The sequence below is a fragment of the Leuresthes tenuis genome, unplaced genomic scaffold, assembly GCF_036924035.1.
Source record: "Leuresthes tenuis unplaced genomic scaffold, fLeuTen1.0.hap1 SCAF_17, whole genome shotgun sequence".
Classification (NCBI taxonomy): Eukaryota; Metazoa; Chordata; class Actinopteri; order Atheriniformes; family Atherinopsidae; genus Leuresthes; species Leuresthes tenuis.
Window position 1 is genome coordinate 16017655 of NW_027325371.1, and position 24119 is coordinate 16041773.

General features: G+C 41.8%; 3 protein-coding genes across 5 annotated transcripts; 1 reads left to right on the plus strand and 2 right to left on the minus strand.

Moving 5' to 3' along the window:
• Positions 1-648: 648 nt before the first annotated feature.
• On the minus strand, positions 649-4199 carry nme3 (NME/NM23 nucleoside diphosphate kinase 3). 2 transcript variants are annotated; one of them, XM_072368214.1, is made up of 5 exons: positions 4090-4199; positions 2709-2839; positions 2474-2575; positions 2265-2377; positions 649-1675 (listed from the first exon to the last, which is right to left on the minus strand). In XM_072368214.1, the coding sequence occupies exons 1-5, from the start codon at positions 4133-4135 to the stop codon at positions 1561-1563; spliced, it is 507 nt and encodes a 168-aa protein (XP_072224315.1). In that variant the 5' UTR covers positions 4136-4199; the 3' UTR covers positions 649-1560. The 2 variants fall into 2 exon arrangements, with proteins under 2 accessions (XP_072224315.1, XP_072224314.1); XM_072368213.1 differs by lacking the exon at positions 4090-4199 and having other exon boundaries at positions 2709-3465.
• A 1012-nt stretch (positions 4200-5211) lies between these two features.
• mrps34 (mitochondrial ribosomal protein S34) lies at positions 5212-8077 on the minus strand. The gene is made up of 4 exons (XM_072369345.1): positions 7972-8077; positions 7362-7736; positions 5935-5977; positions 5212-5651 (listed from the first exon to the last, which is right to left on the minus strand). Exons 2-4 carry the CDS (start codon positions 7677-7679, stop codon positions 5371-5373), a joined length of 642 nt encoding a protein of 213 aa, XP_072225446.1. The 5' UTR covers positions 7680-7736; positions 7972-8077; the 3' UTR covers positions 5212-5370.
• Positions 8078-9382: 1305 nt separating this feature from the next.
• Positions 9383-16442, plus strand: spsb3a (splA/ryanodine receptor domain and SOCS box containing 3a). Of its 2 annotated transcripts, none has more exons than XM_072369050.1 (7): positions 9383-9581; positions 10632-10845; positions 12711-12891; positions 13035-13222; positions 13317-13419; positions 13504-13629; positions 14751-16442. In XM_072369050.1, exons 2-7 carry the CDS (start codon positions 10720-10722, stop codon positions 15140-15142), a joined length of 1116 nt encoding a protein of 371 aa, XP_072225151.1. In that variant the 5' UTR covers positions 9383-9581; positions 10632-10719; the 3' UTR covers positions 15143-16442. The 2 variants fall into 2 exon arrangements, with proteins under 2 accessions (XP_072225151.1, XP_072225152.1); XM_072369051.1 differs by having other exon boundaries at positions 10635-10845.
• Positions 16443-24119: the final 7677 nt, after the last annotated feature.

Here is a 24119-nt window from a genome sequence, read left to right on the forward strand (position 1 = left end):
CAGGAGTTCATGAATCAGCATAGTCACTGAGAGTGTGTGTGTACGGAATCAGCACACCGAAGCCTTGGTTTGCCTTTACAGCTGGGGTTTAAAGGTAAATATGTCTGGCTGTTGAAATTTGGAGGGTGAGGATGAGCAGAAATGACCAAAGGGGAAGTCAAAATTATCTAATAATGCATCAGGCTTTTTTTTGGCTGTTATCTGAAACACTTTGCATCCCATTGAACAGTCAATGTGTCCTGATTCAGGACACGTTGCATCAGTGTGTGGTTGGAAACACCAGAATATCTGCAGCAGCCTGGTGTTAAGTCAAAGGTCGGCACGCGTTCATATACAGTCAAAAAAGGTTGAGTTTAACGTGTTAAGGCTTCGGTTCTTAACTTATTTCCTTCTCCGACTGGCTGTTGATCAGACGGTTTGGTGTGAAGCAAGTGAACGGTGGCATGTTACGATATGTACAGGGATTACTGTAAATCTCCAGACGCACTGAAGCCCATCCTCTTTGTTCAGTATGGAAATTTGTGCATTGATCTCTATCTGTGTGAATTAAATATTAAACGTGTGCTAAAAGCAAACAAGTTTGAACGTGTGGTGCACTTTACTTCATTGTAATACACAACAGGCAAATATTTGGAAAAAGTTTTGGATTTATTGTTTGGACATTCAGACACAAAGCATCATAGTAACTGATAAAAAGCACGAATGAGACTCAACCGCCATGATTTTAATAAAAGACAAGATATCAGCAGGTGGCAGGTGGAAACTGAAACTGCCATGAAGACGGCATGTAATAACAAAAAAATAATAAACGCTACATGCTCTAGGAAAGCTGGAGACTCAAGATTCAAGTACTTCCGTGATATCTTTTTTCACATCCCTGCAGAATTTAAAATGAAATCTACAGGAAACCATACTGGTTAACTGGCCCCATTTTGGGAGGGAGAGGGGGGGGGGGGGGGGGGGGGGGGGGGTATTACCTAAACTTATTTACAGCTAGTGGAAAAGAGTTTTTTTCCACCTCAAGTGCCATGAAAAGAAAATTTGTGGGATTCATTTCAGCCGAGCTTTATACAGAAACAGCCCCTTGTGCAACATCAAATGTGCACAAGACCAGTTTGTGTTCATCAATTTAAATACAGATACGGAAATGTGATACACATCGAGTTTCCTGTAGCTTTTAACGAAATTAATTCAAAGGGTTGATTTATTGCAGCCTTTCCCCAGATGTCTCATCTCAGGATGAAGCCAAGGTTCTCAAATCAACCTTAATGCTTAAAAACTGAAAATGTCAGCTATTGCGAGTCTTATCAAGTTATTGCTCCATTTTCCAATTTCCCTTTTGCTTCAGGAATCTCTCCACACATCAGACAAAAATGTAAACAGAGAAATTCACCTGGGCAGAGTCGACCCTTCTTCTCTACGCGGCTACAAACTACTAAATCCAAAAAAAAAAAAGCCCATTTGTCAGAGGTATGATGCAACCCTTCCTGTAATTAAACGCCCACTTTAAAAGCCACTGGTTTACATGCAGGACGGAGTGTACGCAGCGTGTGTGGACGGTCAGTAGATCCAGCGGAGGTTGCTGCTCTCCCAGCGCTGGAGCTCGTTCTGACGAAACCACAGAGAGATTTCCTTCTGGGCGCTCTCCACCGAGTCGCTGCCGTGGATCACGTTCCTGCAACACAGAGCCCACAGAAACATTCAGGATGCGAGACTCCACCAAACTCACGGGTCGCTTGGATTATTCACCAGCTCAAAACGGATTCATTTTTTATAGTAATACCAGAAGATAGAGAAAAGGTCTCGTCTCCCTTATTTAAGTCAAATATCCTCAACTCTGTGTTTTAGATGATCTGCAATGACTTAAACAAAGAAAAGCACAATACCCTCAAATCGCTTATAAGGTTACTTTATTGATCATTAGATTCAAACCTTTAGAGATTTGTGTTTCAAGGCATATTAAGTCAAATAGTCCCACAAATAAATAAACAAATATAAACCCATTTGTATATCCTCAACGTATGAATAGACACCAGAGCTGTGGTCGGGCATAACAAAGACTGCTCACACGTTAGCCTTAAGTACCAGCTGGTAACATCGAGGTGATGTCATATTCAAAACTGGGACAATGTGATAAAAAAAAAAAAGCACATTTGGTCACAAAGGTTAAAAGAAATTGAGGCTGTATTATTTCGTCCCGACATTTTGCCTGTTTTCTGACTCATGTTTTCCAGCAGTGGAGGGAGGCACTAAATTTGTCTTACTTGCCCACTTCCACGCAGTAATCTCCTCGGATGGTTCCTGGCAGCGACTCTGCAGGGTTGGTCTCTCCCATCATTTTGCGAGCAGTCTTGACCACGTCCAAACCCTGCCACACCTAAACAAGCACGACCACAGCAGATCTGAAGTCTGAATACGGAATGTATTAACCACGATTTTGTGGAGATGCAGCCAGCATGTTGGGGAGGCTCACCATTGCAACAACTGGTCCAGATTTCATGTAGCTCATCAGAGTATTGAAGAAGGGTTTACTCCTCAAGTCGCAGTAGTGTTCCCTAAGGAGGTCCTCGGAGGCCTGGAACACATATTCACACAAGACAAATCAATGCCTATTCAATCCATAGGTTGTAAAGCATCTGAACCACAAGTCGAGCTATTTTGGGGAAAGTGAGTCTCAGGAGAGGATAAACGATGTGAACCAGATATACCTGCATGAGTTTGAGGCCCACGAGTTTGAACCCTCTCTTCTCAAAACGCCGCACGATTTCTCCCACCAGTTTCCGCTGCACGCCATCCGGTTTCACGGCAATGAAGGTGCGCTCATTCACCCCGGTCCAGCCTGGAACATTTTGCATGGAAATGCAACTGAGATAAGCACGCAGGCGCATCGGCGCAGACTGTGAACGAGACTTCGAACAAGTGTGGCAGGCAGGGCGGTCACAGCTATTACATAATCATTTGACAAACAGACACTGAAATGCAGACAAAAAGAGATTCCATCATCATTTCCACATTAGATCCTGAACTGCCTCCGATGAGATTATAATCCTCATCTAAGATTTCATGTCAGCCAAACTGGTCAAGTTCTCTGCAATCTGAGGCAAGACAAAACCTCATGTTCATCTCTTATTTTTGTTGTTGCATGCCATCTGCCCTCTTTCTCCATTCTCCATGAGAGGACTGGTTCAGATCTGAGAGCCCAGTCTTTGCGTGCTCCTAACAACTCAGTGTCGTCTTGCAGTTTATTCCCTTACAACTGCGCCACCCAGTGGACGCGCGCGTGAAAACCGCTCACATGCGCCCTTTTCTGTCAAATCACAATGCATTAAGTGTTATTCGCTTACACGCCACTCTTGGGGATCATCTTGGTGTAAAACTGTAGACAATACAGAGCAACAGGTGCCCAACGGGGGCCAAAAGCGCCAGAAAACTGCACTTTGAGATCAATTTAAGTAACAAATTACACGCACACACCCAGCCGTCTACTTCTATTATGTTCGACTTTGTGGCATCTCACCAGATTCAATCCGCGCGTGTTTAATCACCAAATTTTCCAGCTCGTGCAGATCTCGCTGTGACCTTTTTTTCGGCCTCATTGCTGCGCTCCTGCAGCGGCACCCAATCGGCTTTTAGAGGCTGCGCACGAGTCCAAATGTTACCAATGGCAGCGCACTAACACATTAGCTATTAATAGGATGATGAATCAACTTTTTTACAAAGAGGAGAGCCCGTTAGCCACCCTGTGTGTGGCTGACAGAACTAACCGCCGTAAGCTTAGATTAGTTAACTAGCTAACTTCAGTTTCAACCACACAGGCATGCTGTTAGCGTAACAGAAAGAAAGAGGTGCACAAAACACACGCGGTCTGTGTATTAGTCACATTTAAAGGCCGACAGACTCAACAAAATGTTTTTGTTAAAGTTAGGTGGCTTCATAACAGCACAGTACCAGTAAACTCTGCTGGCTGCAGCTAACCGAGGAGGCGTCTGCCCGGCATCTCCTGGAAACTGGGAATACGAACCGGTAAAACTCACACTTAGTGCCGGTGAATGCCAGAAAAACGTACAAATGGATATTAAAGACACCAACCTGACTGGAAAACGTAAGCAAAAATGGACATAAACAGGCAAATCATTGTCGCTGGAGGTCGGAGCAAAACGTGGTCTGCGGTACAGAAGTGAGGAGACGTGTGCACGTATGGGACGCACGTTGCTTAGGAACGCTCCCAAAGCGCGGGCATGTGGTTCCCGGGCCGAAGGTGAAGAGGAGTGCCCGAGGTTGCTATGTGTCGAAGCACTTTTACGCCAATGAAAAATGAATAGGAGACTTAGTAATAAGGATTGTCCTTAAAATAAGTAACAAAAAAGCTAAATATTTTTGTCTCACAATGTCCAGAAAGACGGTTTTTATACCAAGTTTTCTTAGGAGTCCTTGAGTCCTCTCTATGACTATAGTGCTAATTGTTTCAACTGTACGTTTTAAATCATTCATGTTTATCACTAATTTCCCACGCACTTAACTTAAAAAGGGGCGTCAAAATGTTAGGATTACTTTGCAGTCCAGTTCACCACCACAATAACATAAAGTAGAATTATCATGTTTTACTAGAATAAAGAAAAACATTGAAAGGAGAGCTGTTGTGTTTAGTTGAATTCAGTTTCACAGCATTACCTAATTTGGTGGCTTGTGAATGTAGGCATGACACAGACAGAAAACCTCAAAGTCAACATAATACATTTACAAGGTCCTGTAAGCTTAACAGCAGTTTTCCCTGACAAAAATAGGAATCAAACCAAAAAAAAAAAAAAAAACTACCTCTAACACTATATATTGACGCATGATGAATCTCTAAATCTTTCTTGATTTCACTGCCTCGCAGGATCAGCTTCATAAGTGTTGTATCACAAACCCAAATTTTCAAGATTACCGGCAGTGCAATGTACTGCAAATAACTACTGCGGTATTTCAAATTATATTACAACATAAATCAACAACTCTAGTATTATACGTCCAACAATAAGGTTGAGATTTGAAGAAAATTAATTTCTTTGTAAATATTAACTTTTTTTCAATTTTATTTATTCTAAGAGAAAAGTGAGGTCTGTCAAGCTCAGTGACTGCATTCCTACTAACTCTGATCAATCAGTAGCAAAATAAGTGGAATTAACTAAAAGAAGGTAGTAAAGCATTTAGGAAATAAAATAAAAAGAATAATCAATGATCTCAAATTTAATATTTAGCACATCACTCAGTTACATACACTGTATCAGAAGAACAGAAAACTCATTTGAGACCAGCATTAAGGAGGACATTGACACACATTGGCCTTTTAAAGAATTGTGAACCTTGGAGTTGAGAAGCACGTCATTATCACACTGCTGTCCCCTCTTTCCTCTGTTTCTCTTGTTCCTGCCTGCGGAAAAAGTCTTTGTTGAGCAGCACATCCCTCTTTAAAGGCAACATGGGCTCTTCCGCTTTACGTTGCTGGGCCAGCAGCATGGCCCGGAGCAGGGGTGGGTAGGGAACGTATTGCACAGGCGGCTCGGGGAGAGGCTCAAAGTCCTTGAATTGCTGTTCCATGTGTTTGGGAACCAGACGCCAGTCGTGGTACATCACCTTGTCCACCTCCTTCACTTCACTCTCCTGTTTTCCTGTTTGGTACAACGGGTTTTGAAAATAATAAATCACTCATTATTCATTCAGGCATATACTGGGCACCTAAATCAGATGGTGTATGGTGCATGGTGAACAGCTGAACAAAATACAATCAGAGATGGGTTTTCATACTTTATTTACATACTTGGAAATACTGCAAACATTATGTTAAAACCAACAAGTTACTTTGGTCTGTGTGTTATTATAGTTCCCCACATGACTTCAGTGTTCCTCTTAAACGAGGGTTAATATTAAGAAATGATTGAATTTGATTCTTACCTTTATATGTGAGGATCCCCCATGCTCTGCCATGGTCCATATTCTAAAAAAGAAAACACAAGGGACCTCGTAAAACTTTGGTCACAGGATATATTCTATTAGACACCCTTCCCAAAGCGACTCGTTTGTTGCTCAGTGGCAGTGATGAACCACAGAGGACGCACACATTCGGCAGAGGTTGACAGACAGATATACGCAACGCAGTCACCGAAGCGGATTGTTTTGCTTATTGTTCTAGTACTGTACGATCAGTTTGCAAACTAACAAAAGGCTCATAGATCAATAGCAAACATTGTTATTAATTTTTTTTGTGAGGATTTTTCTGCGGTACGTAAGCAATACCGAATAATCAAAGTGGCTCTTATCATTATAACATATTGCTCATCTTAATTACCTTTACTCGACTCAAATGTACATTACACTGAATGTACAAGCCCTGGCATAAACCGTGGAATCACCACACTTGGAGGCCGCTCATTAATCAGGTTCCATCTCTCTTGTTTAGCAGTGAACAGGTCAGCTTTGCAGGGTGGCTTCTTTTACAACGTTCCCATTTTGTCTGTGCTTGCTCGAAATTTCGGCACAGCTGACTGAAAACAACTAACATCTTTTGCCACACTCCAAGTTGAATTACCCTTGAATCCTTTCCATTGTTTCCACTGGCAGCTCTCTTGAAACAGCCGTGTTTCAAACTTATTTAGGTATGTTTTACAAACCCAAATTGTTCAGCTATCAGATCAATTGCTGCGTGTCAGATCTGTGTTTTGTTTATTTTTCTAATAATAAAAAAAAAAGTTGAAGGAACATTCTCCAAGAGTGGAGATTCCTTTGCAATACACTGAACTTATGCAAAGTGAAGATGCATTTCTAATCAGACTAGACATGCAGTCTGCCAAACGTGCAACCTACAGACAACGGATACTCTCTACCCTACATCAAGTGTTTTATTTTGCAGTAAAAATTTCCCGTTCTTTATTGTTATAAACACACCCATGCTAAAATAAATATATTAGATGTTAGAGCAGAAGCTGGGAATTACAGAGAGGGAACATATTTTGTTTAACCTTAAAGTTAACCGGCTCTCATCCAATGAAAGCAGCATGGATGCAGGCCAGTCTGGGCACAAAAACGGATCAATTTAGCTGCATTTAGACCAATCAAACCATGTGTGGTGACCAGAATTTGGGCATGAGGCAGACCTGGTTTAGTTTCAGCCTGAACATTAACTCACTGAGTGGTGTTATTTGTGCCATACCTATGCCAAATGATTTCCTCTGACATATTAGAAGATACGAGCCTATATGTAACCAAACCAACTTCTGCCATGAAATAAACTAAAATGTTGAAAGAGATGGCAATTAATCTAACTTTACCTTACTTCAGTGACAGTGTTACTGTCTGACACAAGGTAATCATCCTGTTCTCACCTCAGATGTGTAGTCCACCTTGACCTTGGTGATCTGCCAGTAGCTGGGTTCTGTATGGTCCTCCAGCCAGGACTTGCGGGTGAATAGGTGGCCCACTCCGAAAAGCCTCATGCCTGCCAACAGCGAGAAGAGGCGGCTCTCCCTGCGGACATCCTGCCAGGCCAGCACAGGCAACATCTTCCCCGTGAGGGGCCGCCTCATGGTCTCATAGTCCAAGGCGTACTTCTGGGACTCTCGCGGCTGTGACTTTAGCTCTCGGTACGCCCGGATCTTCCGAGCCATTTCTGCAATGAGGCGCAGCCTCTTCTTCTTCGCCATGGCTGCGCGACGTATCACAAAAGTTCCCTCACAGTCCTCACACTGGCCCACGATATGCTGAAAGCGGAAATAAATGTTACATCTGACCGTAAAAGAGCTCAGTTTCCTGTGAGAAGAAACTTATATAAACCTGTCAGCACAGCAGTCAGTGGATGAACACAACCTGCACACGCTAGCAAGCTCAGTACTTAAAAATAATAATAATTTCAGAATTTTTCCAAACTACTGATAGACAGTGACCACTCTCCGCAAAAATGTAGATAATATTCACACTACGAACAACATGAAATACCTGAAAGGTCCCGGAGAGTTGAACAGCAACTTGACCTCCACAAGCAGCAAGCGAGGACCACAACTTCCGTTCAGCTGGTCCGTATGAAAATAGTTCCGTGTGAAATGGTTCCGCGGAAAAAAGCTCAAAACTACGGATGCGGTCAAAAATATTATCTTATTATCTTTCCCTAAACACTATTCTTTGATCTCGATGGAAAACGTAATGAAATCAAGGACAGATGGGAATTATTATTATTATTATTATTATTATTATTATTAGTAGTAGTAGTAGTAGTAGTAGTAGTAGTAGTAGTAGTAGTAGTCAGTAGATAAAAACAACCTGGGCCCACTCTCTGGAAGTGTAAATACATGAAAGAAAATGCAGAAAACATAAACAAAAGCTTCCACACAACAACTGTTGGGCGATTCATAAGTGGTTACAGATTTCATGAGCTTTTGTTCAGTAGAATAAGTAGAATAGATCATTCCATTATGTTATCTACATAAAACGGTAATGTACATTATGTTCTTTGATAACCTGGCCAGGAGACAATATGAATGTAGAAAACAGAAGGGAACCAATAACTGAGTCTTATGGAACACCGCCACTGAAACCAAAACATTGAGAGGTTTTCTTTACAAGCTAAGAAATAAAAGCTTTTAGGAAACAGATGTAGGTTTTCCAGAAAATCCACAGGTTTTAGGTTGAAGAAAGCTTTATTCAGATTAAGCTTTATGTTCCACGGGTCAATGATCTTGTTTAAATATGAAGATAAAATTCCCCAAAAAACTCCTGCCATAAACAAATATTACAAGCACTGTCTTTAATTCACTTATCTAACTTTGGTCATTGCAAATTGTATCCATGAGTAAATATATTGTGTACCTAAAATGTAAGGTATCTTACACCCATCAGTGGATTGTTACTATAAGTTTATTCAGCACTGTGATATCCATTTCTTCTCCAAATAAATTCTCTGTTGTCTTTTATGCTTTTAACTGGTATCATTTCATTGTTTAAAGGTTTCATGGCAAACAGTTATTACCCCATTTTGGTTGATTTACATGAGCTATTATTGAAGTAAGATTATATTATTTTAAAATCAGGTCATCCAAGGGTTTCAACATCTGTAACACCTGTAATCAATTCAATAAAACAAAGATCAAAGTATGGGTTGAAATTCACAATAAACTATATCTTATTCATAATATTTAATCACTTACCTTACTTAATATATTCTATGGCAAAATAACTATAAGGGAATCTGCGTTGTAAGTAACACTTTTCACGCTATTTTGGTTGACAATTTTGTTTAATTTGAACGCTTAACATTTGGTATCGGAGTTGTCCTGAACAGTAAAACATTTAAACAGGAGAAATGTATTAAAAAGCCTTAGTGAATCTAATAGGCTGAAAACTTCCCGTCAAGGAGCGTGATGTGCCGCGAGCTCCTCCCGAGTTGGCTGTTATTGTTTACGGTCACACTCTTGGAAAGTAGGTCATGAAAAAACGAAACGACGGGAGCCACTTACTCAGGCCTCTTCTTTTTACTATTCACTTAAAGTAAAGAAACGACAACTCTGCAGTGCTGTCAGGTTTATGTGATGCTACCGGTCAACAACAGACAGGTAACCTTAACGGCAGCCTTTTATTTACGGTTGTTAGCAGCAAGCAGCTATCAGCGGCTAGCATCACCACCAGCTAGGTCCGGTAACTCTTCCCTAATTCGTAAATGCCAGCTATCTGTATGCTAGGTTATACACACAACGATGACATCAAATTGACCTCAACTGCAATGTTTTGATATGTCTTCGCACACTAAATGCAAATGGCGGGCTGAATCCGAAGAGTTAGCTTGCGTTAGCTTCTCGTTTTAGCATGGCTATGCGGCTAACTAAAGCTAATTGGGAAAAAAAAAGTCGCGCATCAAATGTTCATTCTCCCCACCCCCTTTGATACTAGTGATGTATGTATTGCTATCAGACTAAAATAACAAGGTGGCGTTACGTTCTGTTGTTGAGATGATGTGACCTTGTACACACTGGATGGTTTTGTGATGTTGCGGTTAAACGGTGCTCCAAACATTTGTGCGATGAAAATGTCAGAAAAGCAGGATTCATTTACGAAAGAAAGTACTCAGATGTGTACAGTATGGTGGTCCGCATGCAGAAGCACAGTAGCAAATTAGAAAACGCAGCATTTTAAGAAAAAACAACAAAGTGGAATGATTTTTTATCGTTTTCTCAAATGTTGTTTTCTGATTGGTTTGTTTTGTGTTGATTAATTGCATTTCTACATTTCTGTTGTTTGTTTTTTTGTGTGTCATCTTTGTTTTCTCTGATATTGTTTTACCAAACGTGTGTTTTTGGTTCGTTGTTAAGTTTTGGACCTAAGGGCCACTGCATTTACAATCTTAGTGGTGGCAGATATGATACAATGCAGCATCTCTTTAAAACTAACCAAAAAAAAACAGGGTTATTTTGAAGGAACCCCCCCCCCCCCCCCCCCACAAAGCCGTGTCATATGTCACTGACAAACAAGTATATGCTTAGACCTGCAGGGTATGTGCAGTGTAAAAAAAACTCAAAGCGGCAATTTTAAAGAAAGCATTTGTTATCTGACTCTGTAATTTTCACTCATGCCTTCCAGGATAATCATGTCGTGTTGTTGTCTTTTAGCAGCTGGACTAATGTTGCTCTTCAAGCATCTGGACTGAACCGTGACTCAGGCGCTAGCTCTTCCACCTGCGAGACTCTTGTTGCTGCCATGTCCAGACGAAGCCGCAACAGTCGCGCGTGGCGGTATGTGTGGGGTGGGATACGGCGGGATGCCGATGCCCGTGCCCTTGTTTTGGCCTCTGAAACTGAAGAGTGGGGCTATGACCGCTTAGAAGTAAGTATACATCACCTGAAGAGAGATGACGCATCAGTGGAAATGAAGGTTTTGTTCATACACTGCAGATCATATGCATACCCTCTGTTATCAGGGTCTAAAATTAACAGTTTTTTGTTTTTTTGTGTTTTTTTTTTTTCTTATTTTGCAAGTGAATCTGAGGTAAATGACCAACTGGTAAATGTTTGTGGCAAAATAATCAACTAATGAAAGCAGAAAGAATTTACTGTTTGTTTTTTTTATTTTGTGACATTCATGGATCAGCTGTTTCTCTGCTTATCGTATCAGAGTTTGAAATGTCTAATTATTTCCCCTCAGTGGTCTGCCCCACCTCCCTCTATTGCCTGCAATTAGCTCAGGCCCATGCCAGCTATTTAACCAAAGTAACTTTGCTTCTTATCCTGCTCTGGCTTTTTACTAATAGAAAAGAGAGACGAGTATATAGTTTTATCATTTTCGCCATTAAAACTGTGTTGATCAAGTGTTTATTTTATCCACCAGTCCCACTGGTGGTTGAACCAGGAGTCGATTTTGAAAACTGAAAGCCGTTTTGATGACGAGGCTGAAAATATACACCACAGAGATCCCTGTCAAACTAAAAGCCCTTGGTTGTTATGAATACTGTGGGTGTGCTAATGCCTTGAGCTTGAAGCTGTTTACACGCTTTGTTTCAGAATTGAATCATTTCTCCACAGAAGTGAAAGAAACATAATGCCGGGATTGAGATGAAGAGAGAACTTTTAATTGCCCGATGGCCAAACTTAGTAGGCTGAATTGGAACAAAGAATGGGAAATAATCAAAAGGGTTTTGGACAAATATTATAATTTCTAAACTTACCAAACTTGGTATTAGTAACAAACACATGGCTGTGATGATTGAATCTAAAATGTTGACACTCGGAAGCCAGCAAACCATTCATGAACACACACAAACATACCAGGGCCTTAAAAAGCTTAGTTTTCTGTAAGTTCCTCCAACCTCTACCTAAAACCAGCTTTTACCAATGGCTCTTTATAAAAGGTGGCCGGTGCCATCATCTGATCTAGACAGCTCGGTCTTAACATCTCCCTGGCAACTGGGTCAGAACAATCGTATCCTGAACCAGATGATCGGTCAAGGGCCCTTAACTTAAGGTAATACTTTTGCTAAAGCTTGATCGGACCATGCATGTTTCAGTCAGCAGGTGGCGTGAAGATTTGAGGGTTTCAGAAAACTAACTCTAAGCACCTCTGTAGTCATTCAAAGCTGTCTTTGGAAAAGGATCTTCTGCGTCATCTAAATCTATTTCATCTTTGGGTGCTAATGATAGCTCGGACAAACTCAGGCTGTCATCTGTGGCCCGTGCAGTGGATGGAGAGGAGACTGTTCAGCAGAAACTGTTGGGAGCAACTCTGTGGGAATTTTTTCTGCCCTTTGGCTTCCTGACCCCTGCCGTTGGTCTGTTTCTATTCTCGTTTCATTGCCTGTTTTGCCTCGCAGTCTTTTAAGTGAAAGATGAGGCAATTTCTTCTGATTGGAATGCAAACTGCATTTGAGGTGAATAACTACAAGTCTTCAAAGATCAATAAATATGGAAAAAAATCCTTTAAAAAAAGACCTGAAACCGTACTACCCAGAACTGAACCTGACCTGCCATTACCTGCATTAACCCACACATTCATAGACGGTGTGGACCATAAGCAGCATATCACCAAGCCTTGTAAAGCCTTGAGCTTTGAAAATGTAGTGATGTGTTTATCTTTCCCATGCAGTGTTCAATTTGTCCCCTAAACAGGCTAACACAAAACCTCTGCTGTGTGGTTACATAATCAGTGCTACTGACATTTAATTGGGCTGTTTTTTTTGTTTAATTTTCGCTCCAAAGTACAGCGATTCAGACTCTGAGGCGGACTTTTCAGCAGTGATGGTTCCTCCCGTCCCCAGTGCAGTGCCTGTTACAGGAGAGTCCTACTGTGGCTGCGATTCCCAAGCAGAGACCAACTACAACCCTCGTCTTCGAGGTTTTCACCAGGTTAAAGATTGCCACTGTGGAGAGGATGACCAAGGTACGTGACCACCACGGCAGTTCAAGGGACAACTTAATATGAGAAGCAAACCATGTAATAATTCAGAGGATTTTTTTTGTCGCCAAAACACGTTTGTGTGCACACTGACGTTAACGATAATTCTGATGCCTGTGATATATCAGAGTTTGACTGGGTTTGGGATGCCAGCAGCCGATCAACAGCAACATTACTGAGCGGCGACAATCGCAAAGTGAACTTCCACTCTGAGTACAGCTGTGGTACAGCAGCAATCCGAGGTTCCAGGGAGCTAGCTGAAGGACAGCACTTCTGGGAGATCAAGATGACGTCTCCTGTGTATGGGACAGACATGGTAGAGCTCCAGTCTCTGCTTCTTTACATTAATTCACTCTCAACAGAAGTCTTATTAGCCATGGTTTATTTATTTATTTCTCATTTCTGAACAGATGGTTGGCATCGGAACATCTGACGTCAATCTAGATAAATACAGGCATACATTCTGTAGCCTGCTTGGAAAAGATGCAGACAGCTGGGGTCTTTCTTATACTGGTAAGATCCAAATGGGGGGATTGTAATTGAACAGTAACTGCTTGAAGCATTTCGAGTTAAACATCATTCCATGAACTTTTCCAGGCCTGCTGCATCATAAAGGCGACAAGATGAACTTCTCCTCCCGATTCGGGCAAGGATCCATCATTGGAGTTCATCTCGACACATGGCACGGCACACTCACCTTCTTCAAAAATCGAAAGTGCATAGGTTGGTACAAAGTCTGCTGTTGGTTAAAGTTCTTCCTAATTACTAAGTAATTGTTAACACCTGTTGCTTGGTTAATGTTAATGTGTTTGTGTTACTCTTAAAAGAAAATGTTTGTTAGATTACATGCAAGTTGGTAAAGGTTATATTGGACTACAAAAGCCATCAGCCTCCCTAATCAGTTCCTGCTTAATATTAATAAACCCTCTAATGTCACAAAGGGAGCTACAGTGGGTGTTTGAATTATTAATCGCTTCCTTATTTATCGGGGAGCTCGGGAGAAAAATGTTTTTCTTTAAAATCTATGATGATATATGACTGAAATGCAATAAATCCATTTAGTTTTGACATTAACAGTTAAAGACAACACTAATTCCTCATTTCTATGTTGTATTTCTTACAGCTCTTTATGAAATGTAGTTTTGGCCAGTTGAATTCTCTCTGAATATTTAGCCTCACTCAGCTGTTTGACATCAGAATCTATTTCAATTTGAGGTTAAACCAAACACGAGCTTAATTTGATGAGAACTCAACACATCAGCCGCTCCCCATCGACTGTGTCAGATCAGGTTTTGCTTGTCATTTGCTGGTCATTTTGTGTCAGTCGAACCATAAAGACCTGATGAAACATACTGGTGCGCATACACCCACGTCTAGAGGCACCAGAGTTCCTAAAACATACTAAACAGTTGCCTGTGAAAGATTGTTGTGGCACATTTTATATGACAGCAGTACTCAATGATATGACCATTAGACCATATGTGTGAAGATTATCTGTGTGTTGTGAAGAAAAAAAACACGCTGAGCACAGCTCTCCTCACATAACTGAACTGCACGCAGACTGGATGAGCGTAACGAATGCAAATGCATGCAGTGCATATCTAAGCATCTATTGTTTGAGGATTCTGTTCAAACCTGCATAAAGACAAACTGTCCAATTACATTTGAGCCTTTGAAAAAAGAGCGTTTTACACATTAAAGAGCTGAGAAAAACTTAAAGAGGTTTTTGTTTTGTGTTCTAATGACAAAAACTCTTGTCCTAATTTTTCTTACCTTATTGTGTGAAAAAAAAAAAATGCTTTTGGAACAAGGTTTTCTGAACATTTTTGTCCTTCTTGATCTAGGTGTTGCAGCCACAGAGCTGCACAATAAGAGGTTTTATCCAATGGCCTGCTCCACTGCAGCCAAGAGCAGCATGAAGGTTATCAGGTCCTGCTCTGCGCCCACCTCCCTGCTGTACCTTTGCTGCGCCCGCCTTCGCCAGCTGGTGCCAGACTGTATAGACACCCTGGACGTGTTGCCTCTGCCACCGGGCCTGCGTCAGCTGCTCCACAACAAACTGGGTTGGGTGCTCAGTCTAAACAGTGGCACCACAGGAGAAACCCCAGATGGGCCCGAGCAGTCGTCACATTTGTCTGGTCCCCCTTTGGCCGGACCGTCCTTCTCTGAGAGCGACTCAGAGGGTTGTACGTCTGATCCCGAAGCCTGTCAGAGGAAAAGATGCCGCTGGACGTGACTGGACGGCTTCAATCCTACCTCCTCCTGAACACTGGCAGACATTACTGTCCCGTGGCATCCAGCCTGTTGTTGCCTACCTGCCTCAAGTCGTTTTCAACATCAGTGTTATTCAGTAGGAAAGAAATGAAGCAGGATAGGACCGGTGCATCGCTGGAAAACTCTTACTTCTGCCTGCACACCTTTACTGTGATGTTTTCTCACGCCATTCAGACATCTTCATGTTAGCGCACATTCAGTGTCCAAACCAGTTAAGTAACAAGTCATTTTAATAACTCGCAGTTTGTTGCCATTCGTGTATGAGGATTAGTGACGTGCAGGAATGTTATAAACAGTGTAACACTGACGTCAAGTAAGGCCAAATTTTGATGGTCATCTGGTATATTTGCAAACGGGGCTTTAAGAAAAGCAGACTTCTTTTTTTTTTCTTTTCTTTTCCTCTGTAACTTGTATGCAAATGACATGTTGTTCTGAACCTAAATGTTACCAAAGCGGTCTGTTACCTTTTTTTTAAATTAGCATCTGCTAAATTCTGTTGGGGTTGTCCAAGTCGGGATGGGTGGGTATTCTTTATCGACGCTAATATGTACACTGTCAAAGTCCTCCGTGTTACAGGCAGGTAAGGCAAACCTGAGTGCACTTTTCAGCTTTTAGTCTTCTGCAAACAAAAACGTTTCCTTTCGGCTGTCGTGAATGATCTCCAAGTAACGCCTCTGATTACTGTCGTTTCTCGTGGCGGCGTCCGTGTTATGTAGTGTAGCTCTTTTAATTGAAATCATCAGTAAACTGTGTCATTCGGACATTCTTCAGTAACTTTCCTTTGCGGTTCCACCTTTATTGTTTTTTAAAACTTTTTAACAAGTGATTTTCTATGCCAATAGTTTTACTGTTAAACTTTTTGTACTGATCTGTTTATGCAACGTTTTCTTGTTTATTTGTTGTTTTATCAAAGCCTTGCTCCATAATTTCTTTTCCAGACGCTTCTTTGACTCTCCCAGAGTAAGATTAAAGGTCTACTCTACTTTGCTGTGCACTCAGTAAGCAGAAAATAAGTAATAAAATATCTGTGGAAACTTCTGAAACTAACTGCGGTCTATTCCACTCCCCTGTGCTCAGTGTTTTAATCCTAGTATATTCATTTAATAGTCATTATGTCACAATATGGCTGTAGTAAGCAAGAAAAAGTTTGTAAATCCATTTGAACTAACAAGATTTGTGAATTGAAAGCTCACAAAATGTGGTTTGAACTTCATCGGTCTCATTTTGCTCTCTAATCTTCTCCCTAATAAATTAAGGAATCACTAAGTGTCTGTAGTTTCTTCATCTTCAATAAACAGTATGTCAGGTCCTGATGGATGTGTGACTAAGGATGCTTTACTTCCAGTGTAACAGCCTCAGGTCTCTGAAGCAGTATGTCTGCCTCCATGCTTTATGCAAATACAAGTGTGTCATCACTCAACCAGGATTGGCTCCCTTAACTTGTATGCCCGCCTACTGCAAGAGCTCATTGGACTGGCTTCCAGACTCTGCTCCAATCATGACAGCTGCTGGCCCACCTCAACTACTATAAAAAGGATCCAGAAGAGACTCAGTTGGTGGCAACTGCAGCTGGTGTGCAGTTTGTGGTCTGCTTGGGTTTACGTTGATAGTGCTGCTATCTTGTTATCGGTGTGGTTAATTTAAATTATGCTGTTCTTTTGTTAAAAACTATTTCAGAAGCTAGTTAGTTGTCACCACTCCTTTAATACTTTTGTTCCTTGTAGTTTAGGTTTGGAGATGCTCCTCTTTGTATATTTAGCTAGTTTGTTTAGCCAGTGTAGTTTAGAGAGGCTTTTTTATTATTTCTTTTCTTAGTCGTTTAGTCCCTTTAAAACAATATGGTAGATGTTTTTATGTTCTGCTTTGAGTTGCAACTCCCGTCCTTAGTCCCTCTGGTTTGTCTTGTCTTTTTGATCCCCTTTTTTTTTTAACCTGATAAACCTTTGAACTCCAACCTGCCATCTGAACATCTTTCATGTTACTTCCCTCTACCTCGAGCATAAACGGGGACGTAACACCCAGCATCTGTGAAGTATCCCCTCAATGTCTTACTGTAAGCGTTTCAGCACATAATTTTAAAGAACTAGTGTACAACAGAAATTACTGCTCCCAATATCGCTAATATATGAAATCATTCAAAACTTTATGGTCTTTCAATAATTGAGGGGGAGGTAGAGTGGATCTTTTGCTTTATTAAATCCTTTCTGTTGGATTTAAGTCGGCAACATGTTTCACCAGCTCAGGCATGAAAGTGTAACTACCAGATCATTATTGTGCATGGATCTTTCTCTTGTACCGAGCCTCCGTAGTTCTCCAGTCAGCCAGTATTTTGTTGTAGAACCAATGTGGAGAGTGAACACGAAGTGTAGAGAGACAACTTAATTAAAAAAAATAAGATAAACAAAGATACTTCAAACCCAGGAGTGAAAATGCTGAGCTGCAGCAGCAAGAGTTAATTAATGACAATGAACACATTGAGGCTCTCAGTTACGACCCAACTCAGCCAGGGGTCAGGGGAGGTAACACAAAAAGGTGTCTAATCTTGGATTTGGAGGTAAAAGGATTATTTATTCAACTAAGGCAGCCAACAAAGAATTCAAACAAAAGAAATCATTCTGAAAGGAGAAGCACCACCAAATTTATTTAGCTACATTCAAGAGACACGCTTTTATAGTTAAGTCCACAAAGACTCAAAAGACTCTCAGTCAGAACAAAGGGGGGCCAAGCTGTACATCAGTCCAAAACCTCTCCCAGTGAATGAGTCCTCTTCAGGGCCTTTAGAAGCGACAGGTGTTTGATCAGCCACCTTGATTGGTCCAATGGATTTCCCACAGGAGGGAGGCAGGCCAACGGCTCCAAGCAGCCAATCCTCAGTGTGTTGCCACACTGAAATCTGCATAGAGCAAGGCTGCACCACTTGTTCCGAGGCCAAGGGCCATAAACGCGCTTGCACCACAAGTTTGAGCTGATACTTGTAAGGCTACATACACAAAAAGTGACTTGTTACCAGGGAACAAATATGCAGTGAATGAAATGCCTTCAGGAACAAATGAGGAATTCCTAAGGGCACAGCGCAAAATTTGTAGCGTTGAAGCATTGGGTAATAATTTTGTTCATGAATATAAGTTAATGAAGCACACAGAACACATTTCATACTTTGCTTGTTAATTAGATCTTTGAGAGTATATAGTGTATATAATACAGTATGACGAGGACAAAGTTGTTCCACATTTTGAGACGACGATGCTGACATTAGCACTAACTACTGCATCTCGAAGATGGGCACATTTGTGGTTGAGTTCAGAAATGGCTCTGCTTTTAAAAGTGACTTGAAATACTCACAGAGCAACAATTAAAGTGAGAAAGCAAGTAGAGGAAACTCTTTTTACAGTGTGCTGTGGAGGATTTATATGAGTTCATTGGACTCGTGTTAATTGTCAGAACAATGGCTAACCAAAAAAAAAAAAAGTCACTCTATCATAGAGGCTTGGGGCTCACACAAAAGTCCATTACTGATCTGCCCACTGAAATATAACTCATGTCAGTTGTGAAAGAGTCTGTCTTCCTTCTTGTTTGTCTTCCTTGTTTCCAGAAAGTGAGAGGCTGGTAAGGAGAACAGTCCTTCCCGGCAGAGGTTAATTAGTACAGCTACAGATGGTGTGACTGTTCTTATGTTTTAAAGTAAAGCTCTAATATATTTTCACACGATCCCACAGTGTGCAGCTTCACACTTGGGGTGATGTTATTCATCTGAACTGAGGACACACTCTTTGTAAATCTTTGTCAGGCCACCTGCCTTTAGCTTGTTGTTCATATCTTTGCAAAGTACATGAAATGTTGTGAGAAATCTTTTCTGCCTCCTACAGCTTCGGCTGGCTCTGGTTCCCTTTGTCGGGGTGGATGGATGATGATGAAACCAATGTTGTCTCTATCTTTGTCTCTTTTAGCGTCCACACCTCGTGACACAGGAATCGCAGCATTCCTTTAGACATGTTAATGAGTGCAGCGGTCATGAGGAATTTGTCTTGTACCTTTAAAAGAAAACACTGAGATCAGCTTGAATGAACTTTTATTTAACAATGATTCCCACTGGTGACAAGTTTTCACTGTTGTATTAAGATGACTGAATGAACTGCTTCAGACATCTCTATCTCTCAATGAGTCTATCCATGTGTGTATTAAGGCTCTTTCAACCTGCTAAAAGTGATTCATTAACATAAAGTGACGCTCCCTAAAATGAAGCGCTGAATGGCAGGAAACAGAGGTGACTGTTGTCCTTAAAGCCCACCAATTTACAGCATTTATTTGTCAAATGCTCTTTTTTCTCACTGTTTTACAATCATAAACATCCTGCATTTTTGTGTTATGCTGTAAACTGTTTTTTTTTTTTCAAATATTGTGCCAGAGTCTGCAACATGTGGAAGTGATTTAACAAGAGAAGCAGATACAGGGGCCCCTTCAGCCGCTGCTGCCAACAGCTGGCATACAGATGTGTAGAGACAAAACACAAACACTCTTTCTCTTTGTGTCCTCATCTTCTCCGCTGCCTGACCCCCCTTCATCATACCTGCATGTTGTGACATCGGTGTTAACCAACAGGGTCGCCGTTGCTTTATATTAGACTGAATCCACACTGCAGAAATGTTAGATCCAAGCTGGACACGTCACATCCACATTTCAGACAATTTCACAACCGTTGTCCTGCCTTTCAAACCCGTAACCCTTCTTTCCTCCTTCGTAAAGGTCCGGCAGGAACCCGAATGGCCCTTTGGCTTCTTTCTGAGCTGCTTCGGTCCTGGTGCTGAGTGCGGCCGCTCTCTCCAGCTGGGCTCTCACAGCTTTGGGGTTACAGCAGTAGTCGCAGGCACCCGCACAGTTTGGCGTCTTGTCCCCAAAAAACTTGGAGATGGTGGCATGGCGACAGCTGATGGGAGGATAAGACACAGCCTTTTTTCTTCTTTTTTTTTTAAATAACTACATAACAGAACAACAGGCAGACATGACAGTTCCTGCTATTTAGAAAAACAAGTAAAGAATGTTGAGGTGATTTTTAGCAGTTTTGCTTTTTGAGGCTCACAGCAGACATGACTGCTTCATACACAAACCTCCCAATGCCTCATTGATCCATCAGCTGTTGTGTAACATCCCAAACAAACAAGATCAATGTTTCTGTTATGAAATAAGCCCTCAATCTTTGCCTCATGACATAAGAAATATATTACAGCAACTAACTGCTAACAGGCTGTTGGCTTCAGTTCTGACTTTAGATTAGCTAATGTACCAACATGTGGAATAAATTAAATCCTGATTTGGAAAGACTCTTTTAAAAACAACTCATTTACTTACAAGGTCAAGATTTTTTGGATACACAACTACAATTCCCTGCTAACACGAGGCTCGCCTCTTTTTCTCCACTGTTTTCTTCTAACATCCCTGCTTCAGATGTGACCTGCCTGTCACTTCTATAATGAGGCCGCTCTCATATCAGAACCAGCGTTACGTAACGCTCACACGACCACACACCAGAGCCTGTTTGGGAGACAGTCGATCATCAGTCGAGGCAACATACTGACTATCTTGCTGGAAATGGAAACACTGCCACCTTCTCATGTGTGAAACAGACGTCTCAGTGAAGGAGGAGGGGAGAGACAGAGAGGCACACAAAGACTCTGAGAGGCAACAGTCGCTCCCAGGCAGGGAGTGTGCCACAATAGCTTTGGAGGCAGGCAAAGAAAGGTAACACACACTCAAACTACACAGCAGAAAACTGCTGTCTGTCACTGACAAAAACCACCAAAGAAGACAACAGCAAACCTGAGGACTTCAATAAGAAAAGAGAGGAGGAGATGAGGAGGCTCATAGGGAAGGAAGATTAAGAGCAGCTTGAGAAGGACTGAAGGATTCGTTTGAATGCATCTTCACACTTTTCCTTAAATCCAAGTGTGGCCGTCATCAGTTTGTATGGAATTATCCTTCCAGCCCTAATCTCAGCCTGACTGCGAGTCTCAGGCAGCGTCTGAGCTCCCCTCCTCTGGATGAGGCTCTGCAACAACGAACAAACAAACTGCCAAAGAAGAAGCTCAGCCTGGGAACAAATCACATCTCCTCCTCATCTGTTGGTTTTTGTCATTTCTGTCATGTCTGAGCTCGGCTGAGCGGGAAAAGCAGCACAAACTCTCCCAGGTGAGCGATTTCAGTGTGTCTGTGGAAGTGCAGCATGAGAGGGTTTCTAGCTACTGTGGCCGGAGCAGAATGTGAAGAATGTACGTAACATTATGGACACGTTACATTACACACCAGGAAGTGACATGAAGCTGCTTTAAAATAAGGACAGAGTAAGTTACACAAGTGCATGAAGGTTAGAAACTGTTTGTCATTCATTTCAGCAAAGCACAGTGTGTTCAGTGAAACTGGGCAAGATGTTTGGCAACAAGTGGCCTCACATCGCCTCCTTATACGACTGCTGGGTGCTCGTTGTTATTCAGACTTGCTCGTCCACATTTTCCAGGCTTTGCTCTCAGCTTACTCAGCTGGTTGCTCGCTCAAACTAAACACATTTAAACTGCACATGACATCAGTGCTGTCTGTATTACTCTATAATGTTTTCTATTACAACAAAACATCTCCCAAAACTATGAAAGCCACAGGCTGTCACAAACATTTCAGCACTTCAGTGTGGGCACAACAGCACAGTCAACAATAAATCCCATATAACTTTACACTCCATCAGCACCCATTAAACACACCACTCTGTTCATACTGAACCCAAAGGGACAGATGGAAATGTGTCCGACAGAAACTCTGACATGGCTGAGTTATGTTGAGCCCATCAAATCCCCTCTGTATCATTTCACTGGCGAACAGATTTCCTCTTAAAGAAAACAACATGCTTCACACATGTTCGCTCACAGGCAGTAAACTCCTCCCTCTCCTTCTTCTCACTGTAATCCTCCCACAGGTTGAAAAACAAACAAACTGCACCTTAAAGCTGAGAGCTTCCTTCAGCTCTGAGAACACCAACAACCCCATCTTATCCACTCAGTGTTAGAGAACAAGGAGTAAGAGTTTTATCCTGATGACAGTCGACGCAGGGATATAAACGGGACACTGTTTAAGCCAAATTCAAGCTTTTCGAGCTTTTCCTGCCTCATCAGGATGGATGCCAGAGAAGAGACGCTGGGCCTCCTGAACAAGATATGGCTCAAGCTGCAAGCTCTGCCCAAAGCCCACCCTGCAGAGCTGGGAGCCTTCTTCATCATCTTAACCTTCATCCGTGAGTCTCTTTGCAGCAACACATTTCTTGTAGAATTTAAAAAGTCTGCTGATCGTGACAGTGCTCATGTGCTCTCCCTCAGTCATGGTCCTGCTCATGATGGCGCTGACCTGTGTGAGCTGCTGCTGCTGCTGCTGTCGCAAGACCAAAATAAAGGGACCAAACGTTTGAGAGAATGCGCTCCACACAGGTGGAATCCATCAGACCGCCTTTGAACACTGAACTTTATGGCATCTAAAGACAATAAGATGGTTTAAAGCAAGCTGTTTCTGTAGGTTTTTTTTTTAAAAGAAAGAACAATAAGTTTGCCAGAATAAAGGAGAACTCATTCTCAGGATTCCTGCTCATACAACCTAAAAACATCATGCAGGGTGTGGACTTAAAAGGCCCAGCCCGTAAAGAACAAAGTGTCTGACAAACACAGAGGAGGATGTGCTGACAGGCTGCCAAACACACGAGCCCAAGATGCCAGGCTTTCAGAAGAATCAACGTTCCTGGGAGCATCCCTGCGCTCTACAGCAGCACCTCTGGCCTGAGGAGAAGGCAGCGCCCGCCCCGACTGTCTTATGTACGAATATTAAGGATCAGACATGACGGCAGGGACTTAAATAAACAGTGAGATGCACAGTGCGATGTGAAGGGAAATGCTACATTTGGTTATAAATGTCTTTTAAAACCCGACTATTGTCACTGTGATGGAATTAGAAATGACACCTATGCATACAGGAAGTGATATTATACAAAGTTAGCTTGTAAAACAGGATCCTCTTCACGTGTTTCTTGATCAGAAAATATAAATGGAGAGCGAGTCTGCCCTCTGCTGTGCAGACACTGAAAGGACTGCAATGTTTCACAGACCAGGATGTGATGAAGTTATAGTGAAAATGTTCTATAAAGATGAGACGCTTTGACTGTATATTGTAGCGCGTGCATTGATTTCTCTGTCTGTCTCCTCTGCAGGGCTGTTGATCCCAAAGACAAGTTCAATAAAGTTTTATCAACTCTACAAACCTGTGCTGCTGTTCATCTGGCCTGTTTGCGGATGAGTTCATTTGGTCATTGTCCTTTGGAGCAGACCAGGATTTAGGTCAAACTCCGGCACATCAAAACTGCTCCTATTTCAAAGAAAGTTTTCACAATCTGTTTCTCAGCAGGTTGTTTTGCATTGATCATAAAATCCAAAGATTCAGAATCCTCAGATGTGATTTGATGCATTTGTTTTCGGCTGTCATCTGGTCAGAAATGGTGTCGTTATACGAGTATGTTAACCAGTGTGAAATCTAAACACATTGAAATATCGAGGTTGCATGGCTATGATAAGAAAAATTAAGAATTTGTACGCCTTTGTTTTATTTTAACTCCATCGGTACACTTCAAAGGTCCAGTTTTGTCGGATACAGTGATGTTTTCAACATCATTTTGCATCCTTCCCCCCTGCATGTTGCATAATGAAAATTTGAAGTTGTGAGATGGAGTAGAGGGAAATCTTGCCGCCCTGCCCAGAGCCAGCGCTTTTTTTTTTAAGCAGAAGACAGGCATGAAAACTGATACAAGAGTTTGGCAGGAGCTTGTTCAACAGAATGGAATTCACTGCAGAAAGCAAGGGGAACAAGACAGCAGCGAACGGAGCAGAAAACAAAAATGAAGCATCTAGAGGGCCTAGATG